Below are 22,603 nucleotides of genomic sequence, written 5' to 3'. Positions count from 1 at the left end.
TTTTCATTTTCTTTGCCTACTATCTGCCTATTTTTTGAATCTCACTTTTAAAATTAAACTCTCCTTTTTTCACTTCTTTCCTGAGTCTTATTGATATTCTTGTTTCTGACATGCTTGCAGTCATTTTCTTACTCTACCTCGCTCCAGATACAGTCAGACCAGTGGGCATCATCACAGGGATGGCAGGTATATTTTTCTTATGATTGAGTCTGTTTGTAGAATTGCATGTGCCTGTCTATTGATATGATATAATTCACTCTTTTGTTTTTTATATATACATATATGGTTATTAGTGAAATATAGAAATATTACCATTATAAAATGGCATGAAATAAAACATACACAAACTATTTAATTGTAGTGGGACATCAAAAATACAGCTTCTTTTTGGTAAATTAGGATCATCTATGATGATCCTAAAAATTTTCTCTATTCTAGAAAAATAGAATAACAGTATTCTTTTTAAATTAGCTAGAGTTAATTGCCCATCTTCCTCAGTAGAGTTCATAATTAGATATTTAAGTGGCACATGTTTTAACAATCCATTTCTCCACCTATCTGCTCCAGGGTAGAGAGGAGTTTGTCCTTGATGTGTTTACATGGAACTGATTTGTTTGTGGTTACCTTGTCAAGGTTGCTGTGATCTACTCTTTTATCACAGTAGATAATTCTGATCTGTGGAGAACACTGGGTCTGTGGGAAACACTTGTTCATTTCTCCTCTACCACCATTCCTCTTTCCAAAGTGGGAATTTGTAGTGAATCATAGATAGTACAGCTACAATATTTTAAATACATTTTATACTGGAGAGAAATATCAATTTCCTGATATTTAACAGAAAGAGGGATTAACTATAATAGAAAGAGGGGTTAGCTAGAAAGGGAAGAGAAAGAAGGTCTCTAAAGTTCATAAAGTTCTCAAGGCTACTTTAAGTAACTCTAGGGATTTGAGTCGTTCAGTGACAACATTTGAGACCCTTTAGGCAGCGTGATAATGTGGTGGTGGGATCAGCTAGTACAGATTGGGAATTATGTGCCTAGGAATTATGCATAGTCACCCTATTGTTTCAAAGTGATTTGGAGTTACATGTGATTCCTTTATTAAATTAGTTAATTATCCGTATTTATCCCTGGTAAATTAGTTTATTAAGAGTTGATAATAAAGAGTTTAGAAAAAGTGATTGAAAACTAATGGATAAATTCCTAAGGATTGAATTCATGTGGGTAAATGTGAGAGGAAGCATTGTTGAAATAACATCAACAATAAATTCCTAATAATTCAAGTTTTGTGGTATCTTTCCAGTAAATATAATTGAAATTTAGTGCCTTCCACTTTAATCATATGATAGTGGTTATGGCTATATTTAATTTTCTTTTGCATTTTTTCAGTCTCGTTTCTGTTCTTTTGCTTCAGTACTAAATAATTATTTTTGTTTTGTCTTTTATTTTTACTGTTGCTTATATTACATTCTGACTACTTTTTGATTGCAGTGATTATACATTTACCTTACAAAAATGTGAAAAAGTAGTTATATAACTGTATCTTAATAATTGATTAAGACTTTTTTTAAGGTGGGTGGCATGTATAAAATGGGACATTACTGATTATAAGTTTATTTTATTTACTCTGGTATCTCTTCATTTCATTTTAAGTTAAAATTGTGTACCACATTACTTTTTATACTTTGTATAAAGTCTCTATTATCAACCAGTAGATTGTCTGTTACATGTTATTTAGTTTTTCAATTCACCAATGTAGAAAAAATCAGTTCTTGATCAGCTCTAGGTTGGTTATCAGTTTCATGTACTTACCCAAACTCTGAACTTGCCTATTTTGAAGGGCACATTTATGAATTGTTCCTCTGCCACTGTTTGGTTTGTTGTGAGGAAACACAAGATCATTAATGTTTATATTAAAATATTACAAAGGGAAATCTGTTTCAGAGAGCCAGTTGCCAAATGTCTAAATGTAAGATTTACTATGTACATTTACATGTTTATGTAATATTTATTTTACATGTATTAAGGCATTTGCTTTGGTCTAGGGTAGCAGAAACTCATGAGAGCCTGCTCTAAGTCTAGTGTACACCTAATCCTAGACAATTTTGGAAGATTTTATGAGTATGAAGTTCCTTAGTTATCTTTAAAAATATTATCTAACTACATTTTTGTACCCATTAACCAATGAGTCTTCATCTTCCCCTCTCTATTACCCTTCTTTTCTTCTGATAACCACCATTCTATTCACTTCCTCCATGAGACCAATTTTTTTAACTGCCACATATAGATGAAAACATGTAATATTTGTCTCTCTGTGCCTAGCTTATTTCATTTAACATAATATCATCTATTTTCATCCATATTGCTGCAAATGGCAGGATTTCTTCTTTTTATGGCTGAATAATATTCCATTGTATACATTATATCACCTTTTCTTTATCCATTCATCCTTTGATGGACACTTCAGTTGATTCCATACCTTGAATATTGTGAATTGTGCTGCATCAAACGTTGGAGTATAGATCTCTCTTTGATATACTGATTTTCTTTCTTTTGGATATATACCCAGCAATAGGATTACTGGATCATATGGTACTTCTATTTTTTAGTTTTTTTGAGGAAACTCCCTACTGTTTTCCACAGTGTCCGTACTAATTTACATCTCTACCAACAGTGCACTAGCATTCCCCTTTCTCCTCATCCTTGCCAGAGTTTGTTGGTTTCTGGTTTTTTGATAACAGCCATTTATCTAGGGTGAGATAGTATCTCCTTGTGGTTTTTAATTTGTATTTCCCTGATAATTAGTGATATTGAGCTTTTTAAATATATATACCTTTTGGCCATTTGTATGTCTTCTTTTGAGAAATGTCTATTCATATCTTTTGAACTTTTTAATTTGATTTTTTCTGTTTATTTGCTATTTTGTTGTTTGACTTCCTTATATATATTGCTTATCAATTTCTGATCAGATGAATTATTTGCAAATATTTGCTTACATATAAAATAACTAGAAGAGAAGATTTGAAATGTTCCCAACACAAAGAAAAGATAAATGTTTGAGGTGATGGATATCTGAATTACCCAAATTTGATCATTATACATTGTATGATTGTATCAAATTCTTCCATGTACCCCATAAATATATAAAACTATTATGTATCTTTAAACAATTTTTAATATTACTTTTCATCATTGTTTTGGTATATAGAAAAGAATGTGTGTAAGTTTCAAAGCATAGTAATAGCGTGAACATCCATGAATCTACCACCCAAACTGAGAACCAGAACATCTAATTACATATTTTGCATCTCTTATACTCTCCATGCCTGTTACATCGCTATGCCTCTTCCACAGAAGTAATAAATCTATATTGATTTTTCAGTTTAATATACCCTTCTTTTATTTAAGTGACTTTTTTCATCTTTCCGCTAAACATTCTTTTTTCTTTTATTTCAAAATATTATGGGGGTAGAAATATTTTTGGTTACATGAATCACTTTTGTAATGCTTGAATCAGGGCTATAAGTGTGCCCATCACCAGATACTGTTCATTCTACCTGCTAGGTAGGTTTTAGCCCATCCCCTCCCCCTCTCCTCCTTGCTTGATTCCCACTGAGTTTTGCTTCACTTTGTGCACATATGTGCTCATTGGTTAGTTCCAATTTAATACTGAGTACATGTGGTGTTTGTTTTCCCATTCTTTAGATAGTTCACCTAGGATAATGGTCTCCAGTTCCATCCAAATTGTTGCAAAAGGCATTATTTCATCCTTTTTATGGCTGAGTAGTATTCAATGCCATTTGTTATTCATTCTACAAATTTTCTAATTTTCTCATTCCTCTGACCTCCATCCCAATCCACTGTGAAATTCTTGGAATGACTTTTTTTGGACAATCTATTAAAGATATAAGAGCTTATCTAGACATCATCCATTCTTCTGTATGTATTTCCATAATGTTTTGTGTTTATTATCTTTAATTTAAATCCTGTGACTTTGTATGTAATGCAGCTAAGCACAACTACTCATTACCCAACTGTGTTGCTATCATCTGTTAACTTCTCGGTTATGCCATTTTATTCACTGATGATTTTAGAACCTGGCTTTAGTCTTCCTTTACATCACAATTCATGCCATTAAACCTGAGTAATGTCAGCATTCACCTGAATTGTCTATTTAGCACTCATTCACTTCCTTAACTGTCTCAAGTATCCTGAGCTTTACCCTCAATTCTACTTCAGCCAGTCACTCCCATGGCCATACTCTGAATTTTATTATCACTTGAAATAGTTCTATCTTTAAAATATTAATTCAAATACTCCACTCATGGACACCAGAACTGTACACATTCCTTTCTGATTCTTTTTTCAGGCCACTTCTACTTTACTTGTTCTTTTATCTCAATAGAGAACTCTACTCTTCTTGATCCCTTTACTTTTTCACTATTAGAGTCCACCTTTTTTTCCCTATTTACACATCAAGAGATTGAATCCATTCTCAGAAATATCCTCAGTTCCTTTGCTACATTGTTCTTCTTTTACCTATTTCACAAAATTCAAATTTGGATCAATTTCTTTCTCTTACAGAATGGTTTTCAATCTAAATTATCCAAATCCTCCCTAACTCACTTACTTGAGTCAAAATAATTGAACATTTAAAAGGAGGATGACCTTTTTATTGAGGGATGTGAGAAAATAAAATGGCACCATTCTCTACATGTTCGTTTTTCTAGCCTAGGTTTCAAGGTGGCATATACTCTTGTCTGGGAATTCTTCTAAGAATAAATATGTATTAATAGCTCCAAGTGGACCATAGTTTGGCTGTATGATATCTGGAATTTTCTAAATGGAATGAATGTAGTAAATGCAACATGGCATTCCCAGTCTATGACCAGTTCATCAAAACAATCTAAGCTTTCACTGGTCTCTCTACCCCAAGTGTATAACACAAAAAATAATGAGTACTATCTCATTGGAACAGAAGAATAGAGACTTAAATAATGTTTGCTAAACTTCTTTTGTATTACTATGATTTCTAACTAATATTAGAAATCAAAGCACTTTTCTTCTGGCCAAATTATACTGACCTGTACAAAATTATCTTTAATTCATTATACATTTTAAAACACATTCAACATTAAAAAAATCTTTATAATGGATATTATGTTACCCTTTATTAATGTTCCTTTAATAAGATATGCCCTTTATTTTAATAAATATAACCTTTATATTTTAAAATATGCTTACTTATTAACATTTTCCCAGTATTTATCTTTCCTTAGAGCTATACACAGCATGTTAAGGAACTACTAATGTAGATGGTAGGAAGCTGGTGGTGGATTTTTATGTAAAGATTTCATGGAGGAGACAACAACTCAGCTGTATCTTAAAGGACGAATAGGAATTATTTAGATTCATGTGGAGGTAAGGTGGTATGTTGGTGGCATTTTAAATAAATGTATAAACAAATTCACAGAAGTAATGTTCACAGTGCTGTTGTAACATTATCCACAAGGCAGGAAATAGCAAGAAATGATCTAAAATGTTAGAGGAGGTCCCAATTATGAAGAACCTTGTATACTCTGTTCAGGGACTTAGATCTAAGACTATAGGTGCTGGAGGTACTTTGAAGAGTTTTAATTAGTAATAGCTATAAGTTTATTCACCCTAGAATAACTACCCTAGAGATTATGTGGATGATTGATTTGAAGAGAAAAAGGCATGGGAAAGAAAACCCTGTATTATGGTAATAGATGGAGTAACAGGGAGAAGATGAAAGATTTAATAAATTAAAATCAATAATACTTGCTAAATAATGGGATCTGGATGTTGAGGGAGAGCAAAGAGTCAAGTAAAATTCCCAATTTTATAGCTTGGGTAACTAGGTGCATAGGATACCTTAATAAGAATTAGGAGGTTGTTAGGGGAGGAATCAGTTTAGGTGTGAGACAAGTTCAGTGTTGTAATTACTGAGAAGGCTAAAGGGAAACCTGGCAAGGAGTAAAGTAAGTAATTTTAAAGCTTAAAGAATTCTAGGCTACATAGAGCAATTTAGGAGTAAATTCACTACCAATAGTAAGTAGCCATAAAAATGTAAGTGAAATCAACCTGAGAAACAGCTCATGAAATGAGGACGAAGAAGGTTTCCTCTGCTCTGGGAAACATTAAGTGACAGATAGAGGAAGGGGAGTTTCTGATGGACATAGAGAAAGAATAGTGAGAAAAGTTGGATGAATAGAGGCAAAGGAATAGAGAGTTTTAAGAAGGAAGTAATAATGATAACAATAAAAATAATGAATGGAAAATGCCTGATGGATTTGTCAAGTGGGGAATCCTTGGTGATGTTAGCTAGGATAATTTCAGAAGGGTAGTAAAGGGAAAAAAGCAGATTGCAGTAGCCTGAGCATGACTAGGAGATAAGAAATGAACTCATCAAGAAAGTGTGACGGAGAAAAATTAGCTAGGGGGTATGTGATATCAAAGGATGTCTCTTTTAGAAGAGGAAATATGTCCATGTGTTTATAAACTGGAGGAAATGATACTTTAGAAAAAGTTAAGTTGAAAATACACAAAAAGAGAAGATAATTGGAAGAAAAGTCTTACAGGAGATAGGAGGGAATTGGCCTAAACACACAGATGCAATTTTTGAACAGAAGGAAGCTATTATTTACCATTGAGACAGGAAGAAAATGGATGAGAGAGGTGCAGCCAAATAAAAAGATGTTAATGGACAGAAATCAAATTATGGCCTTAAACCAGTGTTAGGATTTTAATGAACGTTTGAGTAGGAAGACTTGGGTTAGAAGGGAATATGAGTGCTGTGTGGAAGTGGTTTATATGATCCATTACAGAGTCCAAGGTGGGTAAAGAAGGAAGAAAGGCAAAGAAGGTGATATATACTGGCAGGAATTGATCGGGCTAATGCAGGAGAAAAGTAACAATCATTGAAGTTATGAAAATTTAGGGATTGAAGTTCATGGTTATTGTACAGTTTTCTACATGTGCATTGAAATCTAACATTACCATAGGAATTAGGGCAAAGAAGATGGCTGACAGTCAATTCCCAAAATTATCAATGACTCAGGAAGAGTGATTGGAAATTGGATAGATATTAGCAACCTGAATTAATAATGGATGTTACAGCTAAGTGGAATTCTTAAGATAAGTAAGGATTTATGTCCATTATTGTTGGAAAATAATGGTCGGAAATGTCTCTTGGGAGCCATACTCCCCTCCTGGATTCATGAACTGTGAAATGTGAAAGAATAAGTAGCTTCTGCATGTGAAAGCTACACTGAAAGCAGAGATTGCCTGGTTGAGCTAAATATTATTTAAGGCAGGGATATGCAGAAACCATTCTGTAGAAAGGTTGATAGTGTAAGGAAATTTAATAATGAAATAAGAATTCTTGAAAATACAGCAGAGAAATAGAGGAGATTAAGAATGATATGGAAGAGAGTAGATAGGAGATGAAGAATTTAGAGAGAAGATATCAGGGACAAAAGGGCTTGCCTTTTACTTGATAGCCAAGAATTACAAAGATAAGATGCTTGAATAGAAGTGATTAAATACAAACATTCTAACATTATCTTTAGTTGTTTTGGTGCTAGAACTGGATGAGAGTCCCTAAAAGGGCTTGACCTGGATCTAGATTAATTCTGAGTACTGCCATGGAGTTTGAAGAGGGCAATCATGGTCTTATCTTAAGGTATTTGGGTCCACAACTAGAACCCTGATTAAAGAAAGGATTTTTGACAAAACTAATGAAGTCACGGTAAAGGATGAGGTTCCTGTGTGGAAAGCAGACTGTGTTTTTGTAAATACCCTCCCTAGAAGGTGGTACTGAGAACTCTTAGTATATGTCATCTAAGCCAATTACCCACATTTTCCCAGATATCCTCCTTTTTTAACTTTAATTTTTCTGGTTACCAGTCTTCTTCCCTCTTACCAACTGTTTGGTTCATCATCAAAACGAACTTCTATGTGTGTTTCTGACTCTAATCTCTCTTCATGTATCTGGAATTTACCTGCATTAATTATTTCTTGTTTCTGTTGTATTTCAATCTCTCTTCCTTTACTGATTTTATTTCTTTGCAAATTACTGTTGAAGTCTCCTTTATGATACCTTCTTTCTTCTGCCACCCTTCAAGCTACCTTGAGACTGGTTCATTTTTTTTTCATTTTCTTTCTGTCTTTCTTTCTATCACTCAGGTCAAGTTTCTGAAGTATGTATTTTTATATATGCTCTCTTTACTCCTTCATCAGCTCCTAAGGCTTAACCTTCTACAGTTTGACCTACCGCCAGCACTTTATTGACATGATTTTCTCCATGATCATTATTTGGCAAATCATTTATACATATTTAACCTTGTTTCTTTTTTTTTTTTTTTTGCCATTATTAATCATCTTTTTGTTGTTGTTGTTGCTGGCTTCTGTAATGCAGTTACTATCTTGGTTTTCATTCTGCCCTTCAACCGCTCTTCCATATCTTTTACTTCTTTCCTATTTCTCAAGTCTCACCTTTTGACCATATTTTTTTATATTCTCTTGCTGTGCCTATGGCTTTGACAAAAATGTCTACCTAGTACCTGGTACAGTGCCTGTCATATAATATGAACTTAATATATAGGTACTGAAAGATTGAATTACTCAGTGAATATTGAAATATTAATACTAAATAGAAATTTCTCAAACTGTATCTCTAATGCACATCCTTCCCTTGAAGACCAGATGTCTCTATCTGATTGACATCTGCACAAGAATATTCTTCTAGCACCTCACAAATTTAAGCCCAAACCTGAATTCCTTGTCTTTAGCTACAAGAATTCTTCTATTTCTATTAATAGATCATCATTTCATTTCTTAGGCTGTAGGTTTAAAAGGTTTTTCTTTGGTTTATTTATTTCTAAATTTAGTTCATATGGTGATTTGTCAAACATTATTGAGAGAAAAAACATTCCTACTATCAAAGAATTCACAGTTCGGTGAAGTTAATAAGCTTTAGAATCCAGAAAGCCCAGAATCAAGTTGCAGCACAGAAAATATCAAATTATGTGAATTTGTCCAAGTTTCCGTAAGCCATTTTTTTCTGTAACCCAAATTTGTTCATTTCTAGAATGAGAGAGATTGGACTATATGACTTCTGAGATTCTTTCTATCCCTAATATTATTTATATGCTTCTGTATGTTATGCATATTCTATACACTATATTGTATATTTTGTATATTGTGGTTTGTAATGTTTATCATATATACCTTCTCTATTTCAACCCCTATTACTATAAGTCAGAGCCTTTTCCTAATCTAATTTATTAATTTTCTTAATTCATTACTTGGAAATTACCTTTCTTCAGAAGCTTTTGATTACTCTCACTTAAATTAAGCCCTGTTTAAACTTCTTAACTAGTCATTTAAGATCTTTATAAACTGACTCTGAGCTAATTTTCTAACTAACATTTTCTCATATCCTGCTTTCCGTTATTTCTAGCTCTTACATTTGACACTTTTCTTCCATTACCCATCTATCTGCTGAAATGTCCTCATCTGTTCATGCATGTTGTCCATCTTTTCTACTACAGTCTTTAACATATCAAGCACATTTATTTTAAATTCCCCATTTGATAGTTCCAACATCTGTTTCATCTCTGAGTCTGCCTCTGTTGATTGCTTTGTCTCTTGACAGTAGTAGGCCATATTTTTCTTCTTTTTTTGTACTTTTTATTGAATGTTGAAATCATGTCATTAGTAGTGACTGAGGAAGATAGTATTTATGCCTGAAAATGAATGCAACTTTTGTTCTGTTAGTGTATGAAGAAGTGGGAGATTAATCAGTTTTCTGACTACTACCTCTGTGTACGAGATTTGGACTGGCATTATCAAATGACAGCCAAGGGAAGCAGGCAGCAGTGCATATGAGGAATTTGCATTATACCCATTTGTTTTGCTATCCTTGAAAAGATAGCAAAGTTGTTCAAAGTTGATCAGTGTAACTGTTGAATATAGCACTCAGATATTCTAGTGTGAGGACCATACTTCATCACATACACTTATGTAATACAATAACAATTCATAATTCTGTCCTTTAGAGATGTATCTTTAAATTGTTTGTTATTTTATGGAATCTTTGAGGATCTGGGAAGGAATAATGTAGGTTAAATGGGTTAGTGGAATAATTTGAATCTCTTACAGTTTACAAAGCATTATTACTCTCTAACATTCACTCAAAATGGAAACTATTTCATAAAATAAGAATTTTACAGATAGAAGGTGATATTTATATTATCTCTCAGGATTTTTTAAATTTATAATTTAAAGATGTATTAATTTGTTGCATGTTAATTGTGCTGGGTAAATAATCTGCCTATTTATGGTTTTGTTTCTGTTTTTTGAAATAAAAATTAAATAATAAAAATTATAAATATTTAATATAATACTCAAAATATCTTAAAGGCATTTATATTTTATATGGTTTTGAGTGTGCATATTATAAAATATATCTTTATTGTTCAGTTATTATAGTTGTCCCTAATTTTCTTGAGGAAATTGAGACGTGATCTTCTTGTAATTTTCAGTAAAGACTTTTATATTAAAAAAAACCTCATAGATGTGGGAATACCTTACTTCTCTTTTTGATGATAAAATGGGCTTGTGGGTAATAGTAATATGTTTTTCTATATTAATAATGTCTCATTTTCATTCATCAATATAGATATCATACCATTTTCACATTTTAGATTGTTATTAACTTGGCTGACTCTATATATTGTTGTTATTTTTAAATAAGCTCATTTATTTTTAGCTAACATAGAGTCTTTACATTTAACTGAACAGAAATATTCTGTAGAGAAGTGCTACCATGCCCGAGGATAAATTAATCTATCTTCCTCTGAAATAATAAAATATTTCTATTTGTGCACAAATAAAAATTTACTTAGTTGCTATGATTTTCATGGCAAATATTTTGTGTCTGGCAATTCTCTTAATATTAGAAGCAATGCTAAAATAATATAAACCACCAATTTTAAAAAAGTTATTCTTACATGTTATGATGAACATGAAAATTACAATTTTAAAGCTGTCATATAATTACTTTAAATTGTTGTACAAATATGCAAAGATGTTAATTACCCTAAATATCTCATTTTTTAATGTTTCTGAGTATATTTCATAATGTATTTATTACTTCAATTATATAGTTAATGCCCAGAAAATCTCTAGATATTCAAGATATTTTAACAAAAGGGTAATTTTTCTGCTCTTTATCCACTTACTATATTACACAATATGGATCTAGGGAAGGTACTTCTTCCCCCAAACCTGAGACTATACTTGTCTTTCAGAGATGCATACCAAAATTTTTTTTAATTTAAGATTTCAGCTATCTAAAGGAAAAGAATAACTAATTCCTAAGTAGCTTTACTTTTTTAAGCTTATTATTCAAGAAAACCTATTAAATTTACTCATGACATCTTTAAAATATAAACATAAATAAGTCTATCCAATTTAATATAGACCAGGTTCTGAGATACATATTAGGGAATTCATTTCATTCATTTCTGAATATTATTTTGAAACATTCATTGTGCTGGTTGCTTTTATTTTTTTATTCATTCATTCATTTATTTAGTATTCTTAGTATTCTTCTATCATACCTATTGAGGTACTCTACATTGAGCTTACTTTAGTTGTATCATTGTGATGGATGGATGAATGGATGGATATATATAATTGGCTATAGAAAGGAATGCCTACTGGTCTATTCTTCCCTGATACTTTGCATAAATCCTTGTACTTTCATTGAAAATAGAGACCCTAAAGTAAGTAGCATAAGTTATAATGTTAATATAAGGGGGAAGTTACATCAGATACTTGGAAATTTTAAAAATCTTTTGTAAGCAAATGTACTGACAAGAAAAATGATTCAAAACTGAAAACTTCACTAGATGGTTATAAAATTATTTTTCCCTCAGAAGTCACTGGAAAGAGATACTAAAATATAATACTCTTAGCTTTTCTTATGAGTAAACACTGACATTTAAATTCAAAAGGCTTCTAAATTGTTTTCTTTATTATTGCAGCCTATTATCAGTTAATCTTCATTTCAAAATCTGCATATATTAATGTATGCCTTTATGGCTGGGTTGTTAAAAATAGTGGCTACTGTTATAATATTGTCAATCAATATAAATTAGTGCAGGGTTGTTACAAATGCTTACAGATACTTGCAGTTTAGAATAGCGGCCACTAGGTAATGCAGAACAGTAGTCTATATCAATTCAGGTAAAAAATCGCAACTATTTTAAATATAGATTAGAAAATATAAACTATTTATTTTAAAAATGGAACTATGGTAGATATTAAATCACTTTTTGAAACACAATCTAAGTATTCATCTAAGAAAGATTTAAATTTATACATTGGGGGTTCCTAACCTTTTGTGTGGCTTACCTTTAGACAATCTGGTAAAACCCTGGCCACGCTTTTTTGAATAATGTTTTGTGTATATTGAGTAAAATAAGGTAAATAAGTAGGATTACAAAGAAAACTATGTAGATTGAAATACAGACTCCAAGTTAAGAACCCCAAGTAGGTGCGAAAATATTTTGAGCTTTGCAAGTGCTTGTCTATTATTAATAGTTCCCACTTCTCAGTTGCTACTATTCAAAATTAGTCATTTGTAAATTCTTGATCTTAAATTTAAAACTCATTCAACATTTAGGGGTAAGTTCTCAAGTTTTGTATCTCACTCCCTTAAAGAACCTTCTGTGAGACTAGGTAATTTAGGCATTGCTGCTTTAAATTTTTCTTATCAATAACATTCAGTCTTACCAAATCAGACCTATTCTTACTCAGTTGTGAGAGCAGGATCCTATGTTGAGCTTCTCTGTGTGTTATCAAAGTTTAAAATAATGTAGCTTTCTGTTTTTCTTAATTGTGGCAAGACATTTCAGGAAATTTCTACCTTCTACTGTGATTATTTTCATGATTCATTCATTAACCTATTTTTATTTCATACTATGATAATTATATACTTCATATTATTTGTGGAAATAAAAATATAAGTAAAATTTAAAAGACGCTCTATGATTTTCAAACAACCTTTTCACTAAAGAGATATTTTTTATAAGAGATATATCCTAAAGAGTGACCTCTTTGCTTTATAAATACTAGTCCCCTTTTGAGGACATGGAACATAACAGCACATTTGAAATAATTCTCAGGATTTCACCTACAATCATATATTTCAATTATTCAACATAATTCTTCACAAAGAAGTGAAACTGTATATCCCCAATATTTATTTCACTTTCTACTTGGAAAAATTGCTTGATGGGATCAGAATAAATCAGATTTTGGATAAATAAATGAAATAGTTACCTAACTTTCTGTTGGGGTAGTCATAGATGTTTCTCAAAGTTTTCTTATCATATGTTATTTAATAAGTTTATTAACTTAAGATAAAAAATCTTTAAAATGAATGTAAAGATTGGTACTCTTCAAAATATAGGTCTTAAGGGATTTAAGAAATACGTATATATAAAGACAGAGAGAGAGAGATGCCTTTTGTTTCTGGTTATTGGTTATGATGAAGATACACAAAGATATTGCACTAAAAACATGTAACAAACTATTGAACATATTTATTTCTAAAGGAAAGTGTTCTCTCTAAAATAGTTGTTCATAAACAAAAATAAAACTAGGAGTTTTACAATATGAGGTTGCATTTTTGTTTCTCTTTGACCAGTAACTAAAAATTTTATATGTATTTACATTTAATCTCAATAATTTTGACATATTCTGGATATGCTTACATAAAAACACTAAACTTACCTTAGAAAATCAATCACATTATGGTACATGGACTTAAAAATATTTTAAAATACTTTGACTTGTATGTAACCCTGTGATTTTAAAGTGTAAAATAATCACAAGATATGATATATAGTAAACCCACTATTTACTTTCTAAAGTCATCTAAAGTCCAAAATTGTTTGCCATATAGTTCATGACACTTGGGAAATTTTGTCCTTTTTTTCTTATTTGTTTTTAATTACTTGCAGTTTTTAATTATCAAAAATAAGATAGAGAGAATTTATAGGTAAAGTGGAAGTCCTTTTTGTGTTACTTTTGAGGAAGGTTAATGTTTTCATATTTACATTTTCGTGGTTACAACTCGTTGGGGAAGTAATAATTTGATTTGAAATGTACTTTGACCTATGTATTACCTTTGAGTTCTAGAGCCAAAGCTAGTATTTATAGGTTTGTCTCACAAATTGTGGGGCTAGTGTTAGAAAACATTTATTGATCTTAGGTGTAAAAGCTTTATGCTAGATTCCAGAGATAGAAAAATCAATTATGATGGGTTACTTAAATTTAAGTATACTTCCTTAAATAAGGATTAAGTTTTGGTATTAGATTTATTTGTGGTCAATGGGATCACATTGTTTCAGACTTATTATTTCAATCAACTAATACCCCTCCTGAATTGTATTGGTTGGCATAGCTAAAGTGCACTAAGATAGATGGCTCATTAAGTTTTCTATGGAGTGATTTTTCTTGTGGATCCTGTTTAAATATGGCTATGGACCTCAATGTTGCACTCTTTCTTATAACGTCATTTTCATTTTTTTCTGTTTGAATGTTTAGGTGTATAATGTGTGCCAAAAGCCTTTTTAATATCTTAGTATACTAATAGACAGTAGCAAGGGCTAGAGAATTAATGCTTATATGGTTTTCTTCACTCTTTTGAAAATGTTAGGAAAAGTAATTGAATTCTTTTAAAGTAGAATACTTCACATATTTCACATGTTCCATTTAGGGAATTCATTTGGGGAAGCAGGCAGTTTTGTTCGTTGTTGATTATAACCTAGCAACTCCTATTATCTTCACTGGGAATTGCTATTAAAGACGAATTTTGATTCCTTAGAAACCTAGAAGTTTAGTGAGAAATTGCTTAGAATATGTTGCAGGAAAGAAAATTTTTACACATGCAATAATTTTAAACAGTTACCTTTTTCCAAATCAGTTTGATGCATCATGACCAAATAGCAGAAGGCACTACAGATCAACTGAGCTGCTTTTTGACTAACGTTTCAGGGATTGTGAAGCAGCAGATAGACAGCCATATCACAGATCCAGATCAACAGAACAACGGCCTCTCCTTGAGCGGACCACCACCCGCTCCAGATCCACTGAACGTCCTGATACAAACCTCATGAGGTCGATGCCTTCATTAATGACTGGAAGATCTGCCCCTCCTTCACCTGCCTTATCGAGGTGAAAGATAAATCAATCAGACTCACTTCCCCTTTGCCCACCAGCACACCATTTTATTTTCCCAGCAGCTAAATGGTTTTCTATCATCTTTGGCTGATCACTAATAACAATCGATACTAACCCTTTCAATGTAAACACACTATTTATATTCGGTGGATATAATAGTGTGTGGCTACCATTGTAATTTGTTTATTAACTGTCCTGACTGCATTTGTTTTGTGATTTCTCATTAATCAAGAGTCCTGGGTAAATCCCCTCATAACTATCATGTTCTTCTCCTACAGAATGTGAAAATCTTTGTGTTCATTAGACATCACTTTCCAAATAATCATCATAATGAAAATAAATAAAACTACATTTTTAGTTTCTTTCTATCAATACTAATATCAGGTATTAACAAATATTTTCTTTAGCTGAATTTTGAATTGTTCAGGGTTTTATTTGTAGAGTCATGAGATATTTTCTTAAAAAAGGGATATTTAATATAAGCCTGAGTAACAGTCTCTTTGGATCAAGGGAGGAAGGTTAGTATCAAGAGTTTGAGATCTGGTAGAAAGAAATATAAAGTATTACCTTTTATTTTTTGAGCTGCAAAATTCTCCTCTTGCTTTCATATCGATAAAATGCTAATTTACATTAATAATTCCATGGATTTTACTATAGGGCTTTGTGTGCATGTATGTGTATGTATGCATATTACACAAAAATATAAACATCTTTTGCTATTTAATCATTCAAATATCCATATTTTGTCCTACTTTCCTAACCTTTTAATCAGCAGCTAAACCTCCTTTAAAATTGCACTTATACAGCTGTCGTATAAACCAAATGTACTAAAAGTATCATTGTACTAAAAATGAATATTAATGGTATATCTTGTAGGTCTCATCCTCGTACTGGGTCTGTCCAGACAAGCCCATCAAGTACTCCAGTGGCAGGACGAAGGGGTCGACAGCTTCCACAGCTTCCACCAAAGGGAACGTTGGAGAGAAGTAAGTTTTATTTCTAATTATGTCATATAGGAAATACACATGGAAGCCAAGGTGAATTGAGATTTTCTTACTACTTTTGTGTTAGTTTTCTTCTTTTGTTAATTGTATGCCTTGGCTGCATTTCATAATAGTTATAAATATATATTTTTCATTTAAAATTTATAATATTGGGAGGTAAATTAAGCTATCTTTATTGCTCTTGCATATTTTTCAAATTTGAATAAATGTATTTTAAAAAGTAAACTTAATACTCTTAAATATGCAGTTGGATGATATTTGTTTGCTACAACTAAGTTTATGTAATTGTTGATAGCTACATAAAGTTTATTAGTAACTAGCCAAATCAATTTTCACACACTGCAAAGGACTGGTTAGCTGATGCACAACAATGATGATCCTTCTCAAAACTGGAGAACAAGAAAAAGGTAATCATAAATATACAAAGAAAGATGCATGTTGTACTGATGTTTTTAATAATTTCAATTTTTTGCCTAAAAAGCATTATTTGCTGACACACATATGAACATACTTCTCAAACATCTGTAAATTTTTGGATAAGGGACCTCTAAAAGCATGGATAACAGAATATAATAATTTTTAACATCATTTAATAATGATGCTTTTATTTGGTAACTGGATATGCTTTGCAAATATACATATATATTTAAATCACCATTTAACTTTTCTCTAATAGACGATATTTTCTGTGCCTTTGGAAATTTCTGTTGTTTTTAACCCCTGTGCTTTGGTTCCCTTTTTTGTTTTGTTTTGTTTGTTTTATTTTGTTTTTCCTAGACAATGGAGTCAAGGAGATAGAACCTTATGAAGGTCTGTACATAAAGGAGGGTTTGTTTTGTGCTGACAGCCTTTTTGGGGGGCTATGTAAGCAAAAATAAACCCAACTGCAATTGATGTCCATTGTGTAGACTTTATCGTAAAAGGATTTTGTTTTATGATTTCTGATAAAGTGTTAAACTTTTATTTTACTTGGAAATTATACCAAGGAGTTAAATTTCTTTGATTCATCAAGTAAGAATGCAAAGAGTTTAACTTCTTTTAAATGACCAGATAAAGTTTGCTCTTTTTAAAAAGTTTAATTTCACTTTTAAAGCAGAATTCAAGATTTTGAGTAAGACATTAACCGAAGATATCAATTGCAGTCTGTGTTTATGTCTTTGAGGATGTACACATAGTCTAGTTATATTTATCATCATATATTTCATTTTGTATTTATGATGATCTTTTAATTATCAAACTTGACTTTCTAGAAAAGAAAGTCATTGAATTAGATAGTGATTGTGGTTTGTATTTCCTACATCATTTTTCATGTTGTAGCAAGACTGCTTACAGTATATCAAAGTTAAATATGGCATAGTTTTATTACCAAACACTGCATTATGACTCGAGAAAATATTGAGTTGTGATATATGGAGTACCATACACCTAATAGGACAATTAAAAAAAATCCTCTGCTAGTTTGGAATTCTGAAATTGACTTTGTAACTTTAAAACATTACTTTTATTTACCAGTGAATCTCCAGCACATAGAATAATGCCTGGCACATTGTAGGCACTCAATAAATATTTGTTGAATGAATGCGTGAAATATTTACTTTAAAACTGAAAAGCTACCTCAAATAATATGTCAAGTACTACTAAAATAATCTTGTCATTCTATATATATTTATAGTAAAATTCATATTTCTATAGCCTACTTGTAACAAATTTGTAAATGCATTGCATTTGAGCAGTAATATTTTTACTGCCTTATATAAATTGTTAATATAAGTTGTGTTCTGGTTATAACTGAATTGAAGATGATTATCAACTTCTGTTTTGTGGTCCTTTCTATTTACTGTGTATTTACCGTGATTTTGAACAACCCAGTGGTATTGTAACTAATGGTCTATTATGCTGCCTGATAAAAAGAGTTCAGTAGCTTTTTTATAGTTCTCAATTATTTGTATAAGATTAAAGGTATATAATTTTAAATTACTTTCCATAAGGAAGGTTCAATGGTAGTATTTATGGAATTTTTTAAAGATAGAGTTTCAACATCATTTATTGGCCTATGAAGTCAGAAATCACAATTTTTAAAAAATTGAATTTTAATATCTTTTATAGCAATATTCTATTGAGATTATGAGTAACTCCATTCTTTGTAGTAATAAATATATCAGAAAACCAACCATATTACATTGTTGATACTGTAAGTCAGGGTTGATGAAGTTTCTAAGGGGCTTGTCAACAAAGATTCTATTTGCTATTTGGAGTTTTCCTTATAAAATCCATTAAAACCTCAATTTTCCTTTAATGTTCCCAATTGTGATTTTTCCATTTTTTTAATTTCATTAAAGAAAAGGGAGACAACACCTCCCTTATCCTTTTCAGTATGAAATAAAAGCATTTTTGTTTGTTTTGTTTTACTTAAAAGTATAGTTTTTTTCTCTGTATTTTCATAAATGCTTATTTAGAGACTTCAACAGATACCTGATTGTGGAATTTTCTTTAGTTTAAAAGGAGATATATATACTATCTCTTTTAGAAGTCTTCAACTTGTAACTGAAATTAAAGGTACAGTAACACAAAACAGACTATCAATTGACAGTCTAAATCAAAGTATATTTGTATTATCTACTGAAAGTTGTCAGAAGTTGTCATTTAATGGCATTATTTTAGAATCAAACTATTGAAATATTTATTTTCTAATCCTCTTTAACAGCTAAACTATGACAGTCTTAATTTGCCTCTTATGAATTTGATTAATTATTTTGTATTTTAGTCTGTTAATTAAAATAATTTAAAATTATATATATTTGGTCCTGACTATGCTACTATATTTAGTCATTTCTCTTTGCTTAGGACCCAAGAAATAAAACAAGGGCAATATAGAACGTGCAGTTTACTAAACAACTGTAAGGCTTTATTGTTACTATTTTATTTTTTCCTAACTTTGATGTATTGCCATTTTGTAAAAATAAAAGAGGGTTTAGAATATACTTTTTTGTTTCTCTGGAAGAAACGTTATGTAACTTCTTAAATAATATGTTATGTATATAGACTAAGTATTTTTGCCTACTTTACCCAGTTATTTACATTTTACAAATATTTTAGAGGTCGCAATTTCTCCTTTATATATCAAAATCATCATAAAAGCAGACATTGTGATAATTAACAGTAAATTTACTTGCTTTTCCATAACATGTCAAAAACTCATTAAAAATAATCTATTGGCCTCCTTATAATCACCCATTATATCATGAATAATTTGGAATTTTTCTGTTTGTTTTGTTTCATAGAAGAATAACACATATATCTATCTGGTCTTATTTTTTTCTTTACTTTTACTCATGCAAATATAGAAGTTAATGAAGACACTGGGCATGTGGAAGAGCAGGGGGGAGAAAAGCAGGGAGAAGAGGTCAAGGCAGGTCTGTCTGTGTGTCTAAAGTAAATAAATAAATGTTTTACAGGTCTGATTTTTCAATTTCACATAAGACTTTAGGCTCGAAATTTATAAATGCACAATAAAGAATAGATTGTTTTTCAGTACTAACTTTAAAATAAATTTATTAATGAATAAATATTACATAAGCTATCTAGGCAAATTGTCAGAATATTTAATTTACCCAATTGATTGAATATTTTCCTTAATGTTTAAATAAAACTAGAATTATACATAGTGCCTTTGACCAAGATATATACTTATCCTTTACCCAGCTTTACATTCTGTTAATTTATTTATTTATTCAAAAATGTTTATTGAATACCTGTTATTATAGAAAACTATATTTTGCAATATGTTATGCTGAGTAAAGGTTTGTTGAAGCTCTAGCCCCTTCTCTCAAGGATTTTGAATCTAGTAGAGACAAATTATAAGGAAATATAGAACAGAATATAAATCCAATTAAAGCCTTTGGAGACCATGGTAATTTTTTCTCATTATATCTTTTCTAAAATAAAACAATTAAATATAGACTACTCTTCCTCATCCTGACTCAATATTACTCTAACATTTATTGACAATCATAATCTCACCAATAGAGTCCTCCTTCTAAATGGTATGCAGACCTTTCATTTCTGGTATTTATAAAGTCTTTATTATGTTTACATATTATGTTTGCCATTTTCTTTGTCAAATATTCCTGCAAGGTTTTAAAGCTTAAAATATTATATAGTCAGAAAATGTTTTTATATGCTTCTTTTATCAAATTTTCACTATTTTTATTTGAAACTCAGAACTGAATCCTAATCTTATCTCAGCTGTCAATTTATTTTAAATTTTAACTTTCTTGGAACAATGCAGAATATTTTTAATTTTATCAAGTGTTTAACTGATCATCACTTTTTATTAATGAATAGTAGAGTGTACGTTATGTGCCTTTTTTCTCTTCGTACCATGGTGTGACAGCAATACCATTATGTATATGGTACATGAGATGTATGTTCATAGTATAATACATTCTATCAGTGGAATTTGCAGGTTTTAAAACTGAAAACATCTTAAGCTGAAATTGCTAATTATCAGTCATAAATGTCATAAAAGTGAAAAAAATCATCAGAGTACATCTGATACTGGAAACAATGCGAGTTTAATTGCATATCTATAGACAAGTATATTTCTGTTCCAAATATGTAGTATTCTTATGACTAGAGTGTCACACAACTTCCACTTTCCTGAAGTGATATAAGAATAACATTTTTAGGAATGAATTTCATTTTTATTAAGCTGTTCAGTTAATGTTTTCCTGTTCACTCATTCTTCTGTATCTTGTACTAGTCCATACAAATATTGAAACCTTTAAAACTGTTCATGAGTTGGCTTTCACAGTAAAGTTATTTTTTAGGATAGCATTAGCTTTGGGACTTCAGCAATAGTTAATATCATTTTTATTTATTTTATATTTATTAAGGTAAAAAAGCTCGTTTGTTGAACCAGTTTGTTGCCTGTTTTATTCTCAAAATTAATTACAAAATTGCATCAATTCTTAAATTAGCATAAAAGCATAACTATAATATAAACAATGTATTATTATATACTATAATATTTTATATTCCTTATGTTTGTTTTTATCACTTTTCCTATAGGATAGGAAGTTTATACTTTACTCTTTTGTTCATTAATGTGAGGTGTCATGTTTAGTGCATGGATTTGTTTTTCTAGTGTGTGATTGCATCTTTTTTGATGTGCTTGGTTTTTATTTGGGTTGTTAATGACCTTAATTATTAATCACTGTTGTCTGTTTTCAATGTTATAAAGACAATGAGGGAGAAACACCAATCCCACCTAATAATGGGAAAAAAGGCAAGTCTAAAATGAAGTTAATATTGCCTTTCTATATATTAGACATTCCATATCGACATTTGTAATGTGCTTGAATGTGCTTTCTTAAATAAGCATAAATACAAGTATTAGTCCCAATTTAAATTATCCAATATTTAAAATGTGTGTTCTGGTTTTTTAAAATTTCTGAATATGAAAGTAGTCTTCAAAATACTTAATGATCCTGGTACAATCCTATTTTGTTGAAATATATGGCATTAAAATTGGAAGATATGCTTTATTGATGACGTTAAGGGGCAAGAATCTGAGGAAGATAGTGGTGGTTATGTTGTCATGCATTTAGAAAAACACAACACAGATATTTTTCAATCCAGAAATTGTTTTAACATTGTATTATTTTAAAAATGTTTTAAAGCAGAATTTTAAAGTAGAAAATGAAACAAACTTAATTATAAGTTCAACAATAATATTAAATGAACATTATGGTTGTGGATTTTTCATAGTTCTATACTCTTTTATACATTTCATAGTTCTACAGTCTTTATACATTTCATAGTTCTATACACATGAATATTGCCTGGGAAAATAAAAAAATAATTGATTTTAATACTTAGATTTGGTTTTCCTATAATTATTGCTGACTTAATTCTGTAATCTACCGTAAGTAAATTTTATCAAAATAGTAGGACTGTATATGTTTTGCAGTGATTGATTATCAAATATGGCCGCACAAATTGATTTAGAATGTCAGCATTTTAAAACAGTGACATCAAAAAAAGCAACATTCTTTTCTATATTATAAAACTTGGCTCTTGTTTTTGGGCCAAATTAGGATATTGAGTAGTTTTGTGTTTCAGTATTTCAGTTGAAATGGCCTCTAGTCTTGAATATATTCTTCCCTGTCTTCATCCTTTATAAATAATGTATACAATGTTATTTGTAAGATCTATTTAATACTAAAATGAATTTACAGTTTTTCTTACTGTGGAGTGTTATTCATTAACACATATGCTAAGATATGATTTAAAAGGTGAAAATATACAACAAAATAAATA

At 30.6% G+C, this 22,603-nt stretch overlaps 1 protein-coding gene across 36 annotated transcripts in view; it reads left to right on the top strand.

Moving 5' to 3' along the window:
- RIMS2 (regulating synaptic membrane exocytosis 2) overlaps window positions 1-22,603 on the top strand; it is a 640,638-nt gene that overhangs the window by 414,275 nt on the left and 203,760 nt on the right. For 13 of the 36 annotated variants that reach the window (XM_069466111.1, XM_069466114.1, XM_069466134.1 and 10 more), the window contains 2 exons: window positions 15,093-15,272; window positions 16,155-16,264. In XM_069466111.1, coding sequence (XP_069322212.1) covers window positions 15,093-15,272; window positions 16,155-16,264 — 290 coding nt within the window. Of the gene's footprint in view, window positions 1-120; window positions 187-15,092; window positions 15,273-16,154; window positions 16,265-17,059; window positions 17,093-22,603 lie in introns of all 36 variants that reach the window. The other 23 variants (XM_069466124.1, XM_069466113.1, XM_069466118.1 and 20 more) reach the window with 6 other exon arrangements.

This window comes from Eulemur rufifrons, chromosome 3 (assembly GCF_041146395.1).
Source record: "Eulemur rufifrons isolate Redbay chromosome 3, OSU_ERuf_1, whole genome shotgun sequence".
Classification (NCBI taxonomy): Eukaryota; Metazoa; Chordata; class Mammalia; order Primates; family Lemuridae; genus Eulemur; species Eulemur rufifrons.
Note: the sequence above shows the minus strand (reverse complement) of the source record. Positions and strands in the feature narration are given on the sequence as shown.